At 46.1% G+C, this 19,118-nt stretch overlaps 1 protein-coding gene across 1 annotated transcript in view; it reads left to right on the top strand.

The window, feature by feature from the left end:
* ABCA4 (ATP binding cassette subfamily A member 4) overlaps nucleotides 1-19,118 on the top strand; it is a 126,262-nt gene that overhangs the window by 51,386 nt on the left and 55,758 nt on the right. The window contains exons 12-18 of the mRNA XM_045801750.2: nucleotides 2,633-2,838; nucleotides 3,481-3,657; nucleotides 5,606-5,828; nucleotides 8,950-9,171; nucleotides 11,052-11,256; nucleotides 14,695-14,760; nucleotides 17,464-17,553. Coding sequence (XP_045657706.2) covers nucleotides 2,633-2,838; nucleotides 3,481-3,657; nucleotides 5,606-5,828; nucleotides 8,950-9,171; nucleotides 11,052-11,256; nucleotides 14,695-14,760; nucleotides 17,464-17,553 — 1,189 coding nt within the window. The remainder of the gene's footprint in view (nucleotides 1-2,632; nucleotides 2,839-3,480; nucleotides 3,658-5,605; nucleotides 5,829-8,949; nucleotides 9,172-11,051; nucleotides 11,257-14,694; nucleotides 14,761-17,463; nucleotides 17,554-19,118) is intronic.

Here is a 19,118-nt window from a genome sequence, read left to right as displayed (position 1 = left end):
AAAAAATAAACACGTATTAAGGACTTTCAGTGTCATGAGGTACTTAAGTCCTTTATCTCATTACAGGACTGCCCAGTGTTAAGCTGGGTGGTGCCTGTTTGCAAAAGAAGAGCGGGGTAAAGAGAATTTCCTATTTTTCTTAATTCTATGATATGTGACTACACTTGTATTTTTTTAAAGAAATTCCACTTCCATTTAAAATACCTATCTTCTTAGAATGGTGTCACTTAAGCCTTGGCTCTCTGTATCTTCTCATTACCTGTGTTCCTCTTTCCCGTATCAGCTGGAATGCTGACAGTTTCTTTTGTTTTCTTTGTTCTTATCTAGAAGACTGAGAACATTACATGAGACCTGCTCCCAGGATATGGAGCCCAAGGTGGGACAGTTTAGTTCAGGAGTCACAGGGTGGGTGTGCGGTCCTCTGTTGTTCAGATTCAGCTCCTCGGCACAGTGAGGCTTCTGGCTCGCCCTCCGAGGTTGCCTGAGGGGGACCTAGCAGTGAGGGGGTGGGTGAAGGAATGGGGCTTGCTTGTTTCTTACCAGGTTTGCGGGAGCTCGGTCCTCTGATCACCTCCTTATGACCTGTCAACCTTCCTCTCTTCTCTACTTCTCCTGGTACGAGTTGTAGGATCAAATGAACTGGAGTTTGACCCCTACTCCACCACTTTGGGAAGTGACTCAGTTTCTTGGAGCCTAAGTTCCCTGGGCTTCAAAGGGAGGATAAATAATAACTGTGCTCTCCCACTCTACAGGACAGCTGGGAGCACGTGGAGGGCCATGGAGTGGGCTGTACCTGTGGCTCCTGATATGGGGGGAATAGTCTGGGCCTCTGGAAAGTAGGGAGGGAATCCAGGGCCAGCCACTTGCTAGCCGTATGACCTCTAGCAGGTCTCCTGGAGTTCAGTTTCCTCTTCAGTAAACTGAGAATTCCAGGTAACTCACAGGCTCTATGTGAGATGTGTTCCTTTAAGCCTGTGTTACAACAGTCTTCTAACCAAGCTTCCTGCTTCCCCTCTTGCCCCCACCAGTGATTGTTTGGAAACACAATTGGATCTCACATATCCTACCCTTGCTTAAAACCCTCCACTGGTTTCTTAGGGCCTTTTAGAATTTGCCTGGAAGTCTTCTGGTCTTAGCACGGAAAGCCTCTTGTCCTAGGAAGCCCCTTGTTGGTTGGTCACACTGCAAGTCCAGCAGGGCAACTGACGTGGTCCCCACCCACCTTCCTTCTCTAGTGCTCACCTCTCATCACTTACCTCTGGTTACTTCTACTTCTCCGCACAGTGCAAAGACCTAAGGAGCATTCAACACAATGCTGATGCCCTGGCCCTGCCTTTTAAGAGTCTGATTTCATTGCTTGGAGTGGGCCCTGAGAGTAGGTGTCTTTTTAAGGCTCCCCAGTGGTTCTAAGCACAGCCAAGGATGGGAACCACTGCTCTTTTCTTACACGTCTCCAGACACCCCATGTGTTATTCTCTGTGCTGGAGCTGATCTTCCCCCTTCTCTCTTCCTTTGGCTAATTCCTTCTCATCCTCATCCTACTCAGGAGTCCTTTCCTTCAGGCAGCCCTCCTGCACCCCTCCAGGTAAATTTAGCTACCGATGGGCTCCCAGACTACTCTGGGCTTGCTTTCATCAGAGCCCAGTCATTTTGCATTATGATTGCTGGTTTACTCCATACCTCTCCCTCATTAGGTCTAGAGTTTCTTTCAGGAAGAGATTTTATCATTCCTCCTTGTATCCCTGGAGCCAAGCAGGCTCTGGCACACTACAGGGCTTCAGTAAGTATTGGGTGAACAAATTAATCAAGACAAGGCCATCTGACCTCTTGTGAGTTACATTCTAAGAAAGAAATATCGACACAATAACCCTAGTGTATTATAAGAACAAGAGGTTAAGGAAAAACCAGATTCCAGTATAGTCTAATACTTTAAAAATCTACAGATTTATTGGACAACCCCCAATATTCAAATTAAAAGAAATTCTTAGTTTTGTTTTCCTGTAGGTAATGATTTTTTCTCTTCCAATGGAGAGAAAGAAGACCTATTAGGAAATTCCTCTCCCACCCCCATTACCTGTCAGAACTGTAACTGGAAATGATTTCTCTGACTAAATCATTCTGACTCTCTGTTATTTTCTTTCTTCCCCCTTACTCTTCCCTCAGCTGGCCATCATTGTGTGTTTGCAGAGAGGCAGGAAGGTTCACTGCTACGACTGCTCCTCTCCCTCTTTAAAACTCTTTTATCGGCTTGCTTTCTGATCTTCAAAGCAGTCTGTATCCTGTGTGACCCCACTCCCTTGCCTCCCCATGCTGAGGAGTGAGAGCTGGGAGTATTTTTTGTCATTTTGAAGGCTTGCATATTTGGACAGCCTTGGACAGCCGGGTAGTGCGGCCCTCACCAAATCTGCAGGGATGAGAGCAAGTCAGCATTTGTAAACCCCCTTTGCCCCCCAAATCTAGACACAGTGACAAATTGACACCAGACGCCACAGTTAAGCAAACAATAAGTTTATAGATCTTGCAATAGGCCCATCCCCTGGGGCAGCAGCCCTTATCCCCTGCCCTTCTTTTGCAGTTGAGTCTTTGCTGTTGGTGTTCTTCACATGTTCTCAACCTTTGTGATTATCTACAGTGCTTGATCCTGGATAAGTTTGAAAGCTATGATGATGAAATTCAGCTAACTCAAAGAGCCCTGTCTCTGCTGGAGGAAAGCAGGTTCTGGGCTGGTGTCGTGTTCCCTGACATGTATCCCTGGACCAGTGCCCTACCACCCCACGTGAAGTATAAGATCCGGATGGACATCGATGTGGTGGAGAAGACCAATAAGATCAAAGACAGGTGATGTCTCAGGGAATCTGAAAGGCCCTGCGTATCCCCAGGAATGTATGTGGCAAGGAGCAGGGGCTCCTCTGGGCTCAGGTCCCCATCTTCTCGTAGGGACAGGAGGGTTACTTGGAAAGGCACAGAAACACTTGAGTATTAGAGAACTAAGCTCACTAACCAGTTGGCCCTGTTAATTGGTGGAACCAGGAGAGCTCGGTTGCCCTCTCGTCACTCCCTCAATTTAGCACTTGGCCCTGGCTGGCCTTTGGGCAGTTTGGAGATGGAAACCTCTAGGTATTGAATTATCTTCACATAGAGGTTCTGCAACTGAAGCTTCTCCAAAGTCACTGGGAAATTACATTTGGTACAGAGTGAGGGATTGAGATGGGACTCCGCCTAAAAATAGTAAAATTAAGAGGAGATAAGATATTTTGTAAAGCTCAATGTAGAGTCCTTGAATTAAAACAATTACAAGTCACTGTGGCTAATATTTGTAACTGAGATTTAAACTGTGAACTAGAAAATAGAATCAGTTTGGAACATTTTAGGGGTGAGGTTTCAAGGGAGTGAGTTTCGAGTCCCCTTGTGCCTGTGAACTTGCAGTAAACTGTCCATTCCCATTCACATCCATTGTCCCTCCCTCCGGTTTCTTTGTAGGTACTGGGATTCTGGTCCCAGAGCTGATCCCGTGGAAGATTTCCGATACATCTGGGGAGGATTTGCCTATCTACAGGACATGATTGAACAGGGGATCGCCAGGAGTCAGGCTCAGGTTGAGTTTCCAGTTGGAATCTATCTCCAGCAGATGCCTTACCCCTGCTTCGTGGATGACTCGTGAGTCAGAGGCTTCCAGTCTCCCCCCCAAGACACACTCATCAGGTTGCTGGGGTGGGATGGGAATACTCCCCTGGCTTCAGTCTCTTTGGAGAGAAACCCAGGGAGAGGGGCCAGCTTGAAGAGAAGGAGCTCTGAATGAGGAGCCGGCTTCTCCCAGACTCCAGGCAGAGCCAGATGGGCAAGTGAAGTGGCAGGGAGAAAGGAGTTGGTGGTGTGGGTGGAAAAGGGAAGGTGAAAATAAAAGCAAGGGAAGTGAGGTTGGGAAAGGGGACAAAGGCTTTTTAAGTTTCCACTACGTAGTATGTTTGGTATGTGGAAGAGTTCTGGTCAGAGTGTTTGCCCAATGATTGCCAAATCAGCAAATTAGGACTCTGCATTGCAAGTAGGTCTGGTTCCTAGGAGCCTCAGAATAATGCAGCTCCTTCCCTAATTAACATTCCCATGGTGCATACTTAATGAGAAGGTAGAGGAATGTGTTGGATGAGCTGGAACCCTCCCTTCCTGCCCACCCCCACCCTCAGGCCTGTACATGTGTTGGCTGATAGCAAGCTAAGCAAGTAGCCTATATTTTCTGAACATATACTTGGGGGGTGATAGAGAGAGGGACAGAGAGGAAGAGAGGACTAGGTGGACTCATTTACCATGGTGAATGGGGGCAGGAATACCCCCAGGACAGCAGCAAAGACCTACAACTGGCTTAGGTTTCAACTTCTAGAAAAAAACTGGGAAGTTCACCATAGCACACATTGTGTCAGTGGGGTTCAGGGAGGAGAGGAACACTCACAGCCTGAAGAAAGGAAAGGTCAAATTGCCACCTGACGAACAGTTAAGATAAAGCCCAGTATGGGCAAAGGAAGCCCTCTATCAAAACTCTGGTCCAATTGGTTCTCCTTCCTCAGCTCTACAGAAGACTAAAGAGATAACGGTGGCTGTTTTGCAGTCAGTTTGGGTTTGGACAATAGGCGGAGATGGGACGCGGAGCCAGGAGCAAGAGCCCAGTTCCATATTTAGGATCAGAATGGGGGTGTCTGGAAGGGTAGTGGGGTACACAATAAGGAGGCAGTGGGGAGTCTAGCCATTTAGAGTGGGAGAGCCCTCTGGTGGCAGATCCTAGAAGTGCAGGCTTTGTGCATTTCTGGTTCTCTCCTCAGGGCCATCCTGAGAATCCTCCCACACTGGAATTGGCCCTTCCTGTGACAACCAACAATTTTCGCTACATAATAGTCCCAAGGGCTTTACTAGCACATCAAGCACAGGGAAAATATGTGTAAAGTTCACAATAAAATAATTCCAGAATATAAAATCTATCCTGCTTGCTAAATGAACATCCATGGAATTACTCTATTGGTACATGGCTGGTGGAGTTAGTCGCTATTGGATCACTGATTGATTTATTGATGGGTCAATTGCCTCTGCAAGTGCCACACTGAATAGTTATTTTGTGCCTCTTCCTGCCTAACTGCGGTTTTATCTCCTGGGATAGATAGTGCTAAGGTGGCTGACGCCCCTGGGGAGCCCAATTATTTCTTTCACCGCCAGCACCAGTTCCCTTTGTTTGTGGTTCACTTTCTTGGACTTCAGCGTCAGTTAGCATGTATCTATTCCAGTCACAACCACATCAAGTTTGCAGTTCTTTCCAGAGAGATCTTGCAAGAAGGTGTATATTGTGTAACATACAGAGTACAATTTTATTTTATACATACAACTTGTAGAGCATTCATCTGGACTAACCAAAAAGCTACCATCTTGCTCTAAGGAAAAAGTAATCCTTCGGGGCAAAGTGCAATGTATTTAAAGGATTCAAGCCCACTGAATGGCCAGTGGGGATTTTCTGCCTTTCCCTCCATGTGGGCTTTGTTCTCAACACATCCAGTCAACAAACATCTACTCCTCCTCTACCAGGTACAGGGTATTCTACTATTCTGCTTCTCTCCTCTTGCTTCAGTTTTATGATCATCCTGAACCGCTGTTTCCCTGTCTTCATGGTGCTGGCCTGGATCTACTCTGTCTCCATGACTGTGAAGAGCATCGTCTTGGAGAAGGAGTTGAGACTGAAGGAGACCTTGAAAAATCAGGGTGTCTCCAATGCAGTGATTTGGTGTACCTGGTTCCTGGACAGCTTCTCTATCATGTCAATGAGCATCTTCCTCCTGACCATATTCATCATGGTAAGCCAGATAGAGAAGGCCCAGAAAATCTTGAATAGTTTTGTACCTCTCACCTTTCCTCCTATTAATGAACATATGCCTGCATTAGTCATCTGGCCACCAAGGGTAGCCTGACATGTAGCTACCAAGCCATTTTAGCCAGCATGGCCACATGCAGCTGCCCAGTCATGTCAGCCAAGGTAGAAACACTCAGAGTGCCCCCCCCAACCAGGAGCCCCAGTATCATAATGTGTTCCCCGCTCCCACTTCTGCCTGGGGAGCCACAGTCCACATAGATTATCTAGCCCCATTCCATGGACTATCTGGAGAAGCTGCTGTTAGGAGAGCCCAATGCAGCATGACTATATGTGCAAAGGGTTCTCTCTTTCTAGGCACAGAAGCAATGAGTACAAAGAGTGTTTTCCTGAGATTACTGTCTCAACCAGCAGCTGGGGTTGGAATGTGAAGAGCCTTTTCATTGTATTAGGAGAGCAGACCTAGACTGTTTATTAATTACCATCATGGTCACACCATTCATGGCTTGACCAAAGGAAATTCTGCTGCCTGAAAAGTCTCCAAAGCATTTTAAAGGATAGAACTTAAAGAGTCCATCCTTTCTCAGCAGTAGGAATTTTTATAGCTGCGGGCAGCATGCATAGGTCCATCGTCTGCAAGCCTGCAGCTCCCTCACAAGCTGGACTTGGAAATAAAACATTATTTCATAATATGTTCTTTCCCTCCATTTTTAGTTCCTCCATAGTAGATGATCTTTTGTATTTGTTAAACGATAAGTTCATAAGTTAGTGTAGTTTTTTATATTTATTTGATGGGATTTGGCGTAAACTTCAGACTTTAGGCTTTGCAAGCTCCTGTTATGGTGTTATCAAGTTTGTTTTATTTTTCTACCATTGTCATATTAAGTGCCGCCCTACAGTAAGCAGTATGTGTGCTGAACCATAGACTCTGGCTAAGTGTGTCCCATCCCATGCTGGACCATACTGGTGCCAGGAAAGTTCTATCACATATCCTGTCCATCCAGCAGATGTTCAGTTAAACCAAATCCTACCCTTTCTCTTTGCAGTAAAATGTACTAATTCTGAAGGGTTTTGTTTTCGGCCTTAGTCAAAGCCTGTGCTAGAGCCCTATCAAAACCAATGCTGATATAGAGGTCATTCTGCTCAAGCAACCTAGCTTTAAATTTGTGGCTTTAAATTTGCAGGGTCCTTGAGCTCCACAAAGATGGGGGGAGAAGCTGCGCTCCTTGTCATCTAGTGGTTCCTTGTTCCTTCCCATCCTTCAGTCTGCCCCTTTTCCCATTTCCAAGATGTTTTGTGTCCTCCAAATTAAAGGAGTCAAAATGCAGAAGTGTCTGACTTATGCAAAGTACATAAACATGTATGATATCCTGCAATGTCTGTTAAGTGACTTTGAGATCTGCCTTCCTGAGAGTGGGCATTAAGACTTCAAAGCTTTTAGGACGTGAGGTAAAGAATGTTCACCAAGAGTTTCTTGCACAAAGGGGTTTCTCCTTGTGGGAACCAGAACATTGTTCCAGTGATGACGGAAACAGAGCTTTGCACACAAAATAGGATTCCTTAGAATGACGCTCCCATCTTTGCCTTGTCCTTCCTTCCCACCTCAACTATGCAGGAAAGAAGCTGGAAGCTGGGACAATGGGAAGGTTCCAGTTATTCAAGCTATTAGGAACAGAAAAGAAAAGTGGTCATTAGAGGAAGCCAAGGCCTGTGAAGCTGTTGGGTCAGCCCAGTGACTTTCTTTCATCTCTGCCTGAAGTCATTGAGAGACTATATGGGCCTAGAAGCTTGTGGGACTTTGTTTTGAGCTGGGATAAGAAATTGATTTCATTCTCCTGAGAATACCAACAACCATCTTAAAGTTCTTCCAGCCATAGCCACGTGTTCAGCCGTGGACTCGCCTTTCCTGGACTGTGTAATTAAGGAAAAGGAGTGAGCTTTCCAGGGTGATGTGGAGAGCTCTTTGATACACAAAGTCAGGAGCTCTGAGTCCTAATCTTGATTTTCATTTAGAGTTCCTCAGAGTTTGGTTCTAGCTACGTGCAGCCCTCTTCCAACCTCTTTTGCCATTTGTTTTATTCTGTTTTTCAATCTGTTCCATTGGTGCCTGGCAGGCACAAGAATATGAATGAGGGAGAAACAGTAGCAATGGAAGACAGGTGGCACATTTCTTCCTCTCAGCTCTCGCACACCCATGACAGATAATGCTCATTGTCCCTCTCTTCAAGAACTCAGCACTTCAGGTCACCACTAACAGTTGATTGGAACTCATTCAAGAGATGAACCTGTTTGTACATTTACATTCCCAAGAAAAGAACAAGATGATCTATATGTATTTGGAGTTCTGTGCAGAGAGTAAAATTCCTCATAGGAAGTCTGTAGTAAAGGAGAACCAAGAAGGCCTAATAAATTTGAACATCTCAATGCATCCTATAATGGAAGTGGGCAGCAGCTCACTTAGTGCAAATTGTTAATTTGGTCCTCTTTTCTACATAGCCAAAGTGATTGCCTCATTAGGCTAATGTCAAAGATGTGGAGTATTGCCCCAGGTTCTATGTATTTGTATGATAGTGATGAAAGGGGAAGATTAATCCACTTCCAAGTGATATGGATTAATTGCTGTTATTTTCACCAGTGTGAGTGGTAAATCTCAGAATGCAAGTATATATGATTGAGTCAGCAGGCCAGGCCCCAAACAAAATGTTACAGATTGTTGGGGGGTCTCTTACCTCCCTTTTTTGTCCCTCATTTACTTAGTGTGTCTTGGAGCTGTTGATGTTCTAAGGTCTTCCTCCCCCGCTCTAGGCTTATTTCTCCCTTCCCACCAAGGATTTGCTTACTTAAATACATAATAATTACTTGTACTGATAGGCAGCCTAATGCGTTGCCCTTCCAGGGAGAACGGCACTCGGAGGATTAAAGGAATTCAACAGCATTGGGTCTCAACTATGGAAATTTGGCACCCATAAGAGGTGGTGGGAGAGATCTCTCTGGAGTAGAGGGCTTCTGAGGGCCCAGAATCACGGCACAGAGGCTGCCCCCCTGGGAGGGATGGTGCCCTGGACATGGGTGGAAAGTACTGACTCAGATGGCCTGTTTGGTTTCAGCATGGAAGGATCCTGCATTACAGCAATCCATTCATCCTCTTCCTGTTCCTGTCGGCTTTCTCCACGGCTACGATCATGCAGTGCTTCCTGCTCAGCACCTTCTTCTCCAGGGCCAGCCTGGCAGCAGCCTGCAGTGGCGTCATCTACTTCACCCTCTACCTGCCACACATTCTCTGTTTCGCCTGGCAGGACCGGATGACAGCTGACCTCAAGATGGCTGTGGTGAGGGACCTTGGGCTTGCCCCTAATACGCAAAACACTTTCGAGGAGGCCTCTGTAGTAGTCCTGGAAAACTGGCCTGCCCTTTGTGGGATCAACTTTGCCTTTTGGACTAAAGGGACGTAAGGTGTAAAGGCATAGGGACAAAAGTTGGGACAGTCTTCATCCTGAGCTACCCAACAGTCCCTCCTTAACAAACCTGCCTGAGGAGTCTGCCCTGGGAAGCAATCAAAAACCAGTTTAACTCACAGGTCCTTTGTGTGTCCACAAGAGGAGAATAGCCTGACCCATTTCACTCACTTTTCTTTTTGCAGCGTGTGAGAAGATTCAGAAGGGAGGGAACTTGCCCCCAACTGTTCTGCCCAGAAAGATGTTTCCATTCATTAAAAGCATTTGTTTCTCTCCATAAAAACTTGAATCCGGGTAGCTTACAAGGGTCTTTAGCATGCTGTACCACTGCATGCAGAAAGGAGTGCAGTAATGAGCCAGTTAAGAACCAAGCCCTCTTGCCAGGAGAGGACTCTAGAAATTGACTTGATTGCTTGAGAGACAGACCTCTTGGTTCACAATTCCCAAACTAACAGCACTGTCTTCTTCTCTAATCAGTTTCAAATGGGCCATTTCTACCCTCTCATTAACCAGGCTAACTGGCCTCCAGGTTCTCTAGGGTGCAGCTTCCCTTGTGCTCCAGAACTTCCCTCCAGTTCTCTATGCAGTGGAGTCAAGAAAGGACTACCACCGACTTCTTATTGGGGAAAGATCTAAGATATAAGTTGTTCTAATAATCCAAACTTATTTGGCTACAGAGCTGCCAGGGCATCTGTCTTTTATTTCTCATGTTAAACAAGAAATTAATTGCTGCTATTTATAACACCCAATTTTCTAAAAAGATCACAGTGGGCTAGTAGGAAAAAATCCTTATGACTCAGCCTATGGGCAGAGCTGGGCTATCTGATATACTGGGTAGACATCAGTGCTTTGAGGCCACAGCTAGCTTCATGGGTGTGTGGATCCACCAAGAAGCTATAGTTCGGGCAGTGTGTGGACTGGGGCTGAGCTGAGATTTGTTAAATGCTTTTTGTGAACATACAGCTGAGGAAATCTCTTCCTTCTATGGAGAGATGGTTTCAACCCCACCCTGGGTCCTACAGACCACAGAGAGGCCTCTGGGCGGAGGAAATGAGAATAGCCCATCGCTGCGTATGTGCTTGTGTGCTTTCTGCCATGCCGGCAACAACCTATGGGGACTTGGCTGAGGGTCCTCCTCTTCAACTTCCATTTGCACACCACCTGTTTAGTTGACTTGTTCTCTCTACAGAAAACCTAAGCAAATGATTGTCCTTAGTATGGAGAGGAGAAAAGATGACCTCAGTGGAATCTGAGGCTCTTCTGGCCTCACCGATAGGCCTTGGAGGTCATGGGACCATCCCTTGCCTGGCCTCCTAGACTGTCCCAGGACACTGATGACTTTGTGGACCCTTCTAATGGGATTCACACAAAACAGCTCAAGTTATCTTCTTTGTTTTATCAAGAACTGTGTGATCTCAAGAAGGAGGTAGGAAGAAAGGGGAAAAGGTAGGAAGGTAAACCTGAGGACCTTTGGTCTTTTGGTATGGTGCGTTTTGTGGTGTTTGTCTTTCCCATTACGCAACTACACTCCATTGAACAGATGAGAGTTGGCTCGGTGAGTATTGTGTGAGGTCCCTGAGGCATTTCCAGAATTCCCTTTCTGTGGAAAGACTGCCTTATGCCCTCCCTGGGTTATCCTGGACACAAGCTGGACCACTCTTTAGGTCCTCGTCCCTACCTTGTGGGCAAGGGGGGCTGTTGGGTGGGGTGAGAGACCTCCACTCATCTTGGGTGCCCTCTTTGCCTCACTGCAGAGCCTGCTGTCTCCTGTGGCATTTGGGTTTGGCACTGAGTACCTGGCTCGCTTTGAGGAGCAAGGCCTGGGGCTGCAGTGGAGCAATATCGGGAATAGTCCCATGGAAGGGGATGAATTCAGTTTCCTGATGTCCATGAAGATGATGCTTCTCGATGCTGCTCTGTATGGCCTGCTTGCCTGGTACCTTGACCAGGTGTTTCCGGGTAAGGGTTAACTCCCACAGGGTAAAGGTACTGATATTGGGTTCTCTCCCCCACCGTTCATCTAGTTTAACTCTTATCCTTTCTAAGCTCTTTCAGTTTGGGTCCTCAGAGCCAGCATTTGAAACTTATGTCAAAAATCCATCAGTGAATGCTGGTGGTTCTACTTTAGAAACAGGTCTGGAATCTGATCCCTCATCACCACCTCCACCACCACCTTCCCAGTCCAAGCCTCCTTCCATATCATTGCCTACCAGTCTGCTCTCCACACTGTAGTCAGCGATCCTTTCAGAATCTGGGTCAGATGATGTCTACCTTCTGTTCACATCTCTCCAGTGACTTTTCCTCTTGTTCAGAGTAAAATCCAGTGTCCCAGTCCTGGCCTATAAGATGCTTCATTATCAGCATCCAACTATCTGTCTTCCTCATTTCATGTCCTTCCCTTCTCCCTCATGTTCTCTGCTCCAGCCACATCTGCCTCCTTACTGGCTGTTCTTCAATACGCTCAGTACATTTCTTCCTCAGGACCTCTGTACCTGTTCTCACTGCCTGCAGCATGTTTCTGCACCCCACCCCCATATCTGCAGGCTTACTTCCTCACTTTCATTCAGGTCTAAGTTCAGATGTCACCTCGGCACTGGGATCTTTCCAGATTGAAAATATCTAAATATCTGCCCCTATATATATATCACATTCCTTCAGTGTTTCTGTCCCCTTTATCCAACTTTATTTTTGTGACATCACTATCTGACATGATGTATTTTTCCTTGTTTGTTTATTGACTCTCTACCTCTAGTAGAATATGGGCCCATGACAACAGGCCCACAGTCTATTTTGTTCAATGTTATAGGCTCAGTGCCAACAAATAGTGCCTGACTTTTGGTGGACATTGAATAAATACCTGATTAATCTGCAGCATGGAAAAGCAGCTCCTGAGTCAAAAGTGGGTGTTTGCACAGTTTCATATTTGCTTTGTTAAAATCAGCTTTTCCTTCAGATTAGTATTTCCTCGTAGCTAGAGAAGTCCCACTTCCATCTGAGTGGGCTCCAAGTCAACCAACAGCCACCTTGTGCTGTGGCCTGGAGCAGGCGGGGGAGAGAGGCTGGGCCCAGTCCCTGAAGGGAGAAACGCACATCATCTTGGGGCAGCCTTTGTTGGGAGAAATCCATGGGCAGCAACCCTGGAATAGGAGAAAGATTGCTAGGCTGAGCCAGGAGGCCTGGGTTTGGATCCTAGCCATGTGATTATATTAGTTTTCTAGGGCTGCCATAACAAAGCACCACAAACTGGGTAGCTTAAAACAACATTTTTTTGGTCTCACAGTTCTGGAGGCTAGAAGTCGATAATCAAGGTGTTGGCAGGGCCATGCTCCCTCTGAAATCTGCGGGTGAAGGAGCCTTCCCTGCCTCTTCCAGCTTCTGGTGGTTTTTCAACAATCTCTGTCTTCACACGGTGTTCTCCGTGTGTGTGTGTGTGTGTCTGTCTGTCTGTCTGTCCTCACATGGCCGTCTTCTTAAAAGGACACCAGTCATATTGGATTAGGCTCCCATGTAGTCCGATGTGACTTAATCTCAACTAAGCACATTAGCAATAACTATTTCCAAACAAGGCCAAGGGTTATGACTCTGGTATCTTTTTTTCCTGATACCAAATGTGTCATTCCCCGCCCCCCTCCAATATCGGCTCTTTCTCTAATACAAATCAGGTGTCCAACAATCAGTTCAGTTCTACCCAGTTCAGTAACTACCCAGAATTAGCGCAGACCCCACAAACAGATTCAGTCCTGCAAGACTGCTCCCACTTCAGAGGCCAGCAGCAAATTCAGTGCCTGGGCTGCCTACACTTTTGTCCAACTGACTATAAATTCAGGAGTTCTCACAACCACCACCTCCCAGGTTCAGTTATTCACTAGAACCACTCACAGAACTCAGGGAAGTAGTCTACTTGCAGTTACAATGTATGATAAAGACTACAGCTCAGCAGCAGCCAAATGGAAGAGATGCCTAAGGGGAGGGACAGGAGGGGCGGGCATGGAGCTTCCATACCCTCTCCAGGTGCACTACCCTCCCAGCACCTTGATGTGCTCAGCACCCTGGGAGCTCCCTGAATCTCCCTCCAGAGTTTTTAGAATTCGATCTCCAGCCGCCTTCTCCTCCCTCAAGATGGAGAGTGGGGCTGAAAGTGTGCATCCTTTTTGCCCAGGCCTGGTCTTTCTGGTGACCAGCCCCACCCTGAAGCTCTCTAGGGGCCCTCCCCTGAGTCACCTCATTAGCATAAACTCAGGTGTGGTTGAGAAAGGGGCTCTGCTCCTTGTGAACAAAAAAAGACGTTCCTATTGCTCAGGAAATTCCAGGGGTTTTACAAGCTCTGTGCTGGGAACTGGGGACAAGACCAAGTATTATTTTGTACTCTCCCATGGGCCTCAACATACCTTTTTGTGAGGGTGGGGCGGGCACAGTTCAACCCATAACGGTGATTTTGAGCAATACATTTGACCTTGCCCTGCCTCAGCTTTTCTATCTTACTGTACCGCTAGAAGGAGATATAATAAGTGAAAACTAGTTGGATTGAAAATGAAGTTTGTCCATGATTCAAGAGCTTTATTTTAGGCCAGCTAAAGCTTTAATTTGTCCAATAACTATTTACTGACCAACACCTATATGTTAGGCTCAGCACTAGTTTTGGGGAAAAAAAGGATGGAAGAGACAGACCCAAACCTGCCCTTGAAGGGCTGACAGTCTAGTGGCCATGGAACATGGGACAGTGTTAAATAAGCAAAGATAGTGTGTTCTCACAAAATTAAGATTTTATAGGGAGCAAAGTCCACTAAGAGAACTAGCTAAGAAATTTGGGAGTCTTTTCCTTGGAATCCAGTAGAATGGGGTGGTTAAGATCAGGGGTATTAGAACCAGATTACCCATATTGGAATTCCCACACCTTTGTTTAATTAGCTGTGATCTTGGGCAGATGATTCAAAGTCAGTGTGCCTCTGTTTCCTTATTCACAGGAATACCACTACCTATCTCTTAGGGTTGTTTGGAGAATTAAATTTTTAATGCCTGAAAAGTGCTTACAATAGAATACCTGACGTGGGAAGAGCATCCAAGAAATGTTACTGACGATCGTCATCATTGCTATTATCTGGTAATTGTGGAGAAAGGGCATGATTAAATTCTTTAATAACACGTTTTCTTGGAAAACTATTATCAACCAAGATTATCATTCTTAGCATTGCTGGTTCCACCCAAAAAAAAAAAGTGACTTTTAAAACCAAAACACGTTAGAAGGACTAGTCTTTGTGGTAGCCCATGGATAGCTGTGTAATGCTTATGAACTATGAATATCTGTAGCTATGGTTTGAGGTGCAGATAAATTCTCGACTTTGTAGAGCTGTGGTAGGTCTATCAAGGCTTTTCCCCTTATTTCTCTGTCATTTCTAGGGGACTATGGAACCCCACTTCCTTGGTACTTCCTTCTACAAGAGTCCTATTGGCTTGGTGGTGAAGGTGAGTTATTTAAATTTTTTTTAATTAAAAATAACCCCCCCCCCAAAAAAAACCCTTCGTGTTTGAAACTAGCTCCTTTGGCTATGTCCTGCATATGTGTGGGCTGTGGAGGGGGCTCCTTATGTCAAGTGTGTGGTTCCTGATTAGTCAGCTACCTCCTGGGCTCTGCCACTGTGGCGCAGCGTCATAGCCTCTGGGAACACACCTTCTGTGAGTCACTGGGCCAGGGTGAATGGCTGAGCACTGACAAACCCTCGTACCCCATACAACTGGTGCCCAAAGGATGAAATTGGCCTCGTGAAAGAAGGCCAAACCACTCTGGGGAGCAAATGACTTTCGCAATTCCTTGATTTAAAGCAGAGATCCACAGAATCATGAAGTCTTTGCACTGGTCTTCTGCCTCCTCTCCTGCTTTTTTAATCCTTTCCAAAATATAAATTAATTCATTCTCCTAAGGTGAAGGCCCATCCAGAGGCTGGGGCAGAGCTATGACCTTCAAGGCAAACACTCCTAGACTCTCCTAAAATTCATCTTACTTTGTGATTGGGGAAGAAGGCCAAGGGGCATTTGCCCAGATTGCATCTTAGATAAAATTTACCTTTACTAGTAAACAGGACAGGAGGCCCAGGGAGAGTTCTAGAAATTCTATAGACTCTATTGTGAGGTATGAAAAGGCAAGAAATTCCTGACCTGGGAGCTGGGGACTTCATTGGAGCTGGGAGTTTCTAGAAGCAAAGGAAATACTTTCCAATCTGTTTGTTCCTCACCTACCTGCCCTTTACTTTGTATTTCTGGACCTGGGCAGGATTTATCCTTTAAGCACTAAGATAGAGGTTTGTTTTCTCTAGGGCGTTAGCCTAGGGCCTTTAAAAGGCTTGGGCAGTTTTTTTCTTTTGTTTTGTTTTTATGGTTCAAACAAATAGCACTTCGACAGCTCAGTATTTTTCCATTATGTTGGTTTGTCTGTCTTGTCTATGAACTTTTAAATTTCAACTACGATAAGGTTATAATCCATTATAAATGGGAATTTCCGACACAGGAGTATGTTCTTGGAATATTTCTAATTTCAATGAATATCAGGACTTGTGGGCATTTTTTTCCCTCTATAATCTCAGCAGATAAACTGCCCCTCAAAAAAAAATTCTTAAGACAAATGTGCTCTTTCAAAAATGAATCATATATTTTTGCTAACAGAAGCCAAATATTTTTCACCTGCCTCACAGGCTAGACTGAAATAGATTCCTAAATCTCTCTAAAATCAGAAAAGAGGGGCGCCTGGGTGGCTCAGCCAGTTAAGTATCCAACTCTTGGTTTCAGCTCAGGTTGTGATCTCAAGGGTCCTGAGATGGAACCCTGCGTCAGGCTCCACTGAGCATGGAGCCTGCTTAAGATTCTTTCTCTGCCTCCCCGCCCTCGCCCCACACTTGCATGAACGTGTGCGCTCTCTCTCTAAAAAAATAAATAAAATCAGAAAAGAACTGAATTTCCCCACCTAACCCCCTCTTCTCACAGATGAAGAAATGGTGCCCAAGAGGACCAATGTCTTGCCCATGTTCCTGCTGATCTCTTGGGACAAAAATCTGGAACTGGGAAACACATTTCCTGGCAAGGAACTCATCCCATGACTGAACTATGTAGAAGAATATTTCCCCCTGCTATTTTGCTGCACGTTAGTGCAGTAGGAGAGCTAGTAAAGTGATCCAAGGCATTGTGGGCAGTAGAACTGAAAATCGTTCAGGTGGCAGAAATAGAAGTGCTGGAGGTGACAGGTCCCTGACCACGAGGCCCGCTCCTTGCTGTTCCGCCTTCAGCCCGCAGATCTACAGAGGGCAGCCAGGAGTGATGGAGGCTCTGGTTGGCTGCTGCATTAAAAACTCCCCCTATCCACATCTGTGCTCTGGAGGCCAGAACTTTTAGATGCATGGCGACAGCAGTTTCCTCCTGCCCCTGCTTTCCTCTCTTGCTGGCTCGCGCCTCTGCTTCTCTTCCCCTTCCAGGATGTCCGGATGTCCTTTTAAACCAAATGCCAAATTTACAGAAAAAAAAAAAATTGCCTCTATGTGTGTGTGTGTATGCATGTTTGATGTGTGTGAGAGAGTGTGTGTGTGTGTCAGTGTGAGATTGTGTGTGTGTGTTTACACCACACTTCACAATTTATATAAGCCTGTACATCAACCAGGCTCAACTCTGGTGTTAGCCCCGAAATCTATAATTTAAGCTGGCTATCCGTCATACCACCTTGAGTGAGTTTTCTCAAGGTTCTCCATGTCTTTGATATGTTTTTGGTTGGAGCAAGAAGTACTGTTGGTGAGGTAAAGAAAATTAATCTATTGCAAACTCAATCCTGATTTTGTGAATAGTTTTTAAAATTATAATTTCTGACATTGTGGGCCCTTGCTGGTGTGTTAAGAGGATGAGGTGAAATGCCTATCATTAAACTCCGTCTGGGTTCGGCAAAGGTTGACAAGCCAGCCAGCCAGGAGCCACTGGCGGTCATTTGCAGGACTTTACAGCCCACAGGTCAGTGGGCGGCAGAACCATGCTCAGGGCTGGTCCCTGGGAATGCTGACTTGGCCTTTTGAGGGAACTGTGTTTTCTACCTGTGGTAGGGAACTCTTCCACCCCTGCCTTCTCCCCTCCTTTTCCTGCCTTTACTGATTGTTAGCTCTCACGAGGAGTAACCTTGGCTTCTGGTTGGTGCAGGGTGTTCAACCAGAGAAGAACGGGCCCTGGAAAAGACAGAGCCCATAACAGAGGAAATGGAGGATCCCGAACACCCAGAAGGAATAAATGGTAAAACAAACAAACAAACAAACAACAACAACAAAAACCCCACACACATCAGTGAACACAGAGCAGAAGCAAGGAGAAGGGCAGAGTACTGTAAAAGGATGGAGCAAAGCACTTCATGACTGGGGTGGAGTGGACCCCAGGAAACTGACTCTGTTGACAGGGGCTAAACCTGATAGCTTCTCAAGGGCCAAGCTGCACGTGTGTGGAATGAATGGTCCAGCCAGACATTAACGCATATTTCCTGGAGAAAGCAAATCCCGAGTATGTGGTGTGTTTGTGCCCTTGTTAGGCAAGTCCCGAGTGAGTTGCACAAATGTGCTGACTTCCGAGGATTTAGCAAGAACAATAACTTGGGTCACTGAGACTTAAAGCGGATATGAGCTATAAGGAAAGACAAAAATAAATGCTTCTGTGCACAGGAGGAAGGAGTCTAGTGGAGCTGACCACACTTCATTCGTGGTTTACAAATCTACAAGCCCATTCATTCAAACCATCAAAAGCCTTTCCTGACTGTGGAAGTTACCTAATAATTCCTGAACTAATGGATTAGGTTTGCAAGTGTTCCCTTGGCTTTGCCTTCCTTACCTTCTCTCTTAGACCAGTTCCATACTTCTCCCCATGTTCTCCCTTCCCTAAGCATATGTACTTCTCTGTGAATGCTAAAATACTCTTGCTATCCCCACCTTGGGTTCAGAGTTCCACCCTCTGGACTTTGCCTGCAACTGTGTGAGAAGGTCCAGCCTCCAGACCTCTGGCCCAACCCAGGTGCCATTTCGCAAAGCTGAGCTCAGTGGCCTCTGGCCCCTCAGAGAACTGGTTTGCAGTCAACACACAGTGCCTCTGGGATGGCCCTCCTCCCAGAGTGGAATTCTAAGAGCAAAATCAGAGGGCTGGGGCCTGGTCCCATCGTAGTTACAGGAGAGACCAGAAGGCACACATAGGAGAAGGATGTTTTTTTGCAAGGGAATCAAGGCTCAGAACTAGGGTGTTAACAAAGTAAGTGGTGTTGTACAGGGTGAACTCAAGCAGAGGGGGACTAGAGGTTGGGAGAAGTGGACAGAATGGTCATGAGAGTCTGTACTAGGAAGGGCATGGATGAGTGGAGAGGTGGAGTTTGAGGGGCAGTGATGAAGAAGAGTGGACTGTCCTAACCAGTAACTGAGAAACTCTCAAGTTCTGAGAAGCAAGAAGTCCGCAAAGTTAACACAAAGGCTTGAACCAAGGTGGCCAGGAGAAGGGCAGTTACAGAAGTGGACGTGGGAGTGTCTGAGGGAAAATTGTGTTTTGGGAGTATGATAAGGAGCCCGAGCTGGTACCAGAAGCCTGTGAGGAAATGCACCACAGACTGTGGGAAAGGACAGCTTCAGGCTAACTCTCCATATATACAGTGAGTGCACCTGGGTTCGAATTCCAGCTCTGCTCTTCATGAGCTGTGTGACCTTGATTGGATAGTTGATGTCTCTGTGCCTTAGGTTTCCCCATCTATAAAAATGGTCATAATAACATCTCTCCCCAGGAGCTGTTATAAGGGTAAAATGAGGTAATCCATATAAAGCACTTAGACA

The sequence above is a fragment of the Ursus americanus genome, chromosome 12, assembly GCF_024610735.1.
Source record: "Ursus americanus isolate L20-20 chromosome 12, mUrsAme1.1.p, whole genome shotgun sequence".
In the NCBI taxonomy this organism is placed as follows: Eukaryota; Metazoa; Chordata; class Mammalia; order Carnivora; family Ursidae; genus Ursus; species Ursus americanus.
The sequence above is the reverse complement of the archived record's forward strand: the minus strand, read 5'-3'. Positions and strand labels throughout refer to the sequence as shown.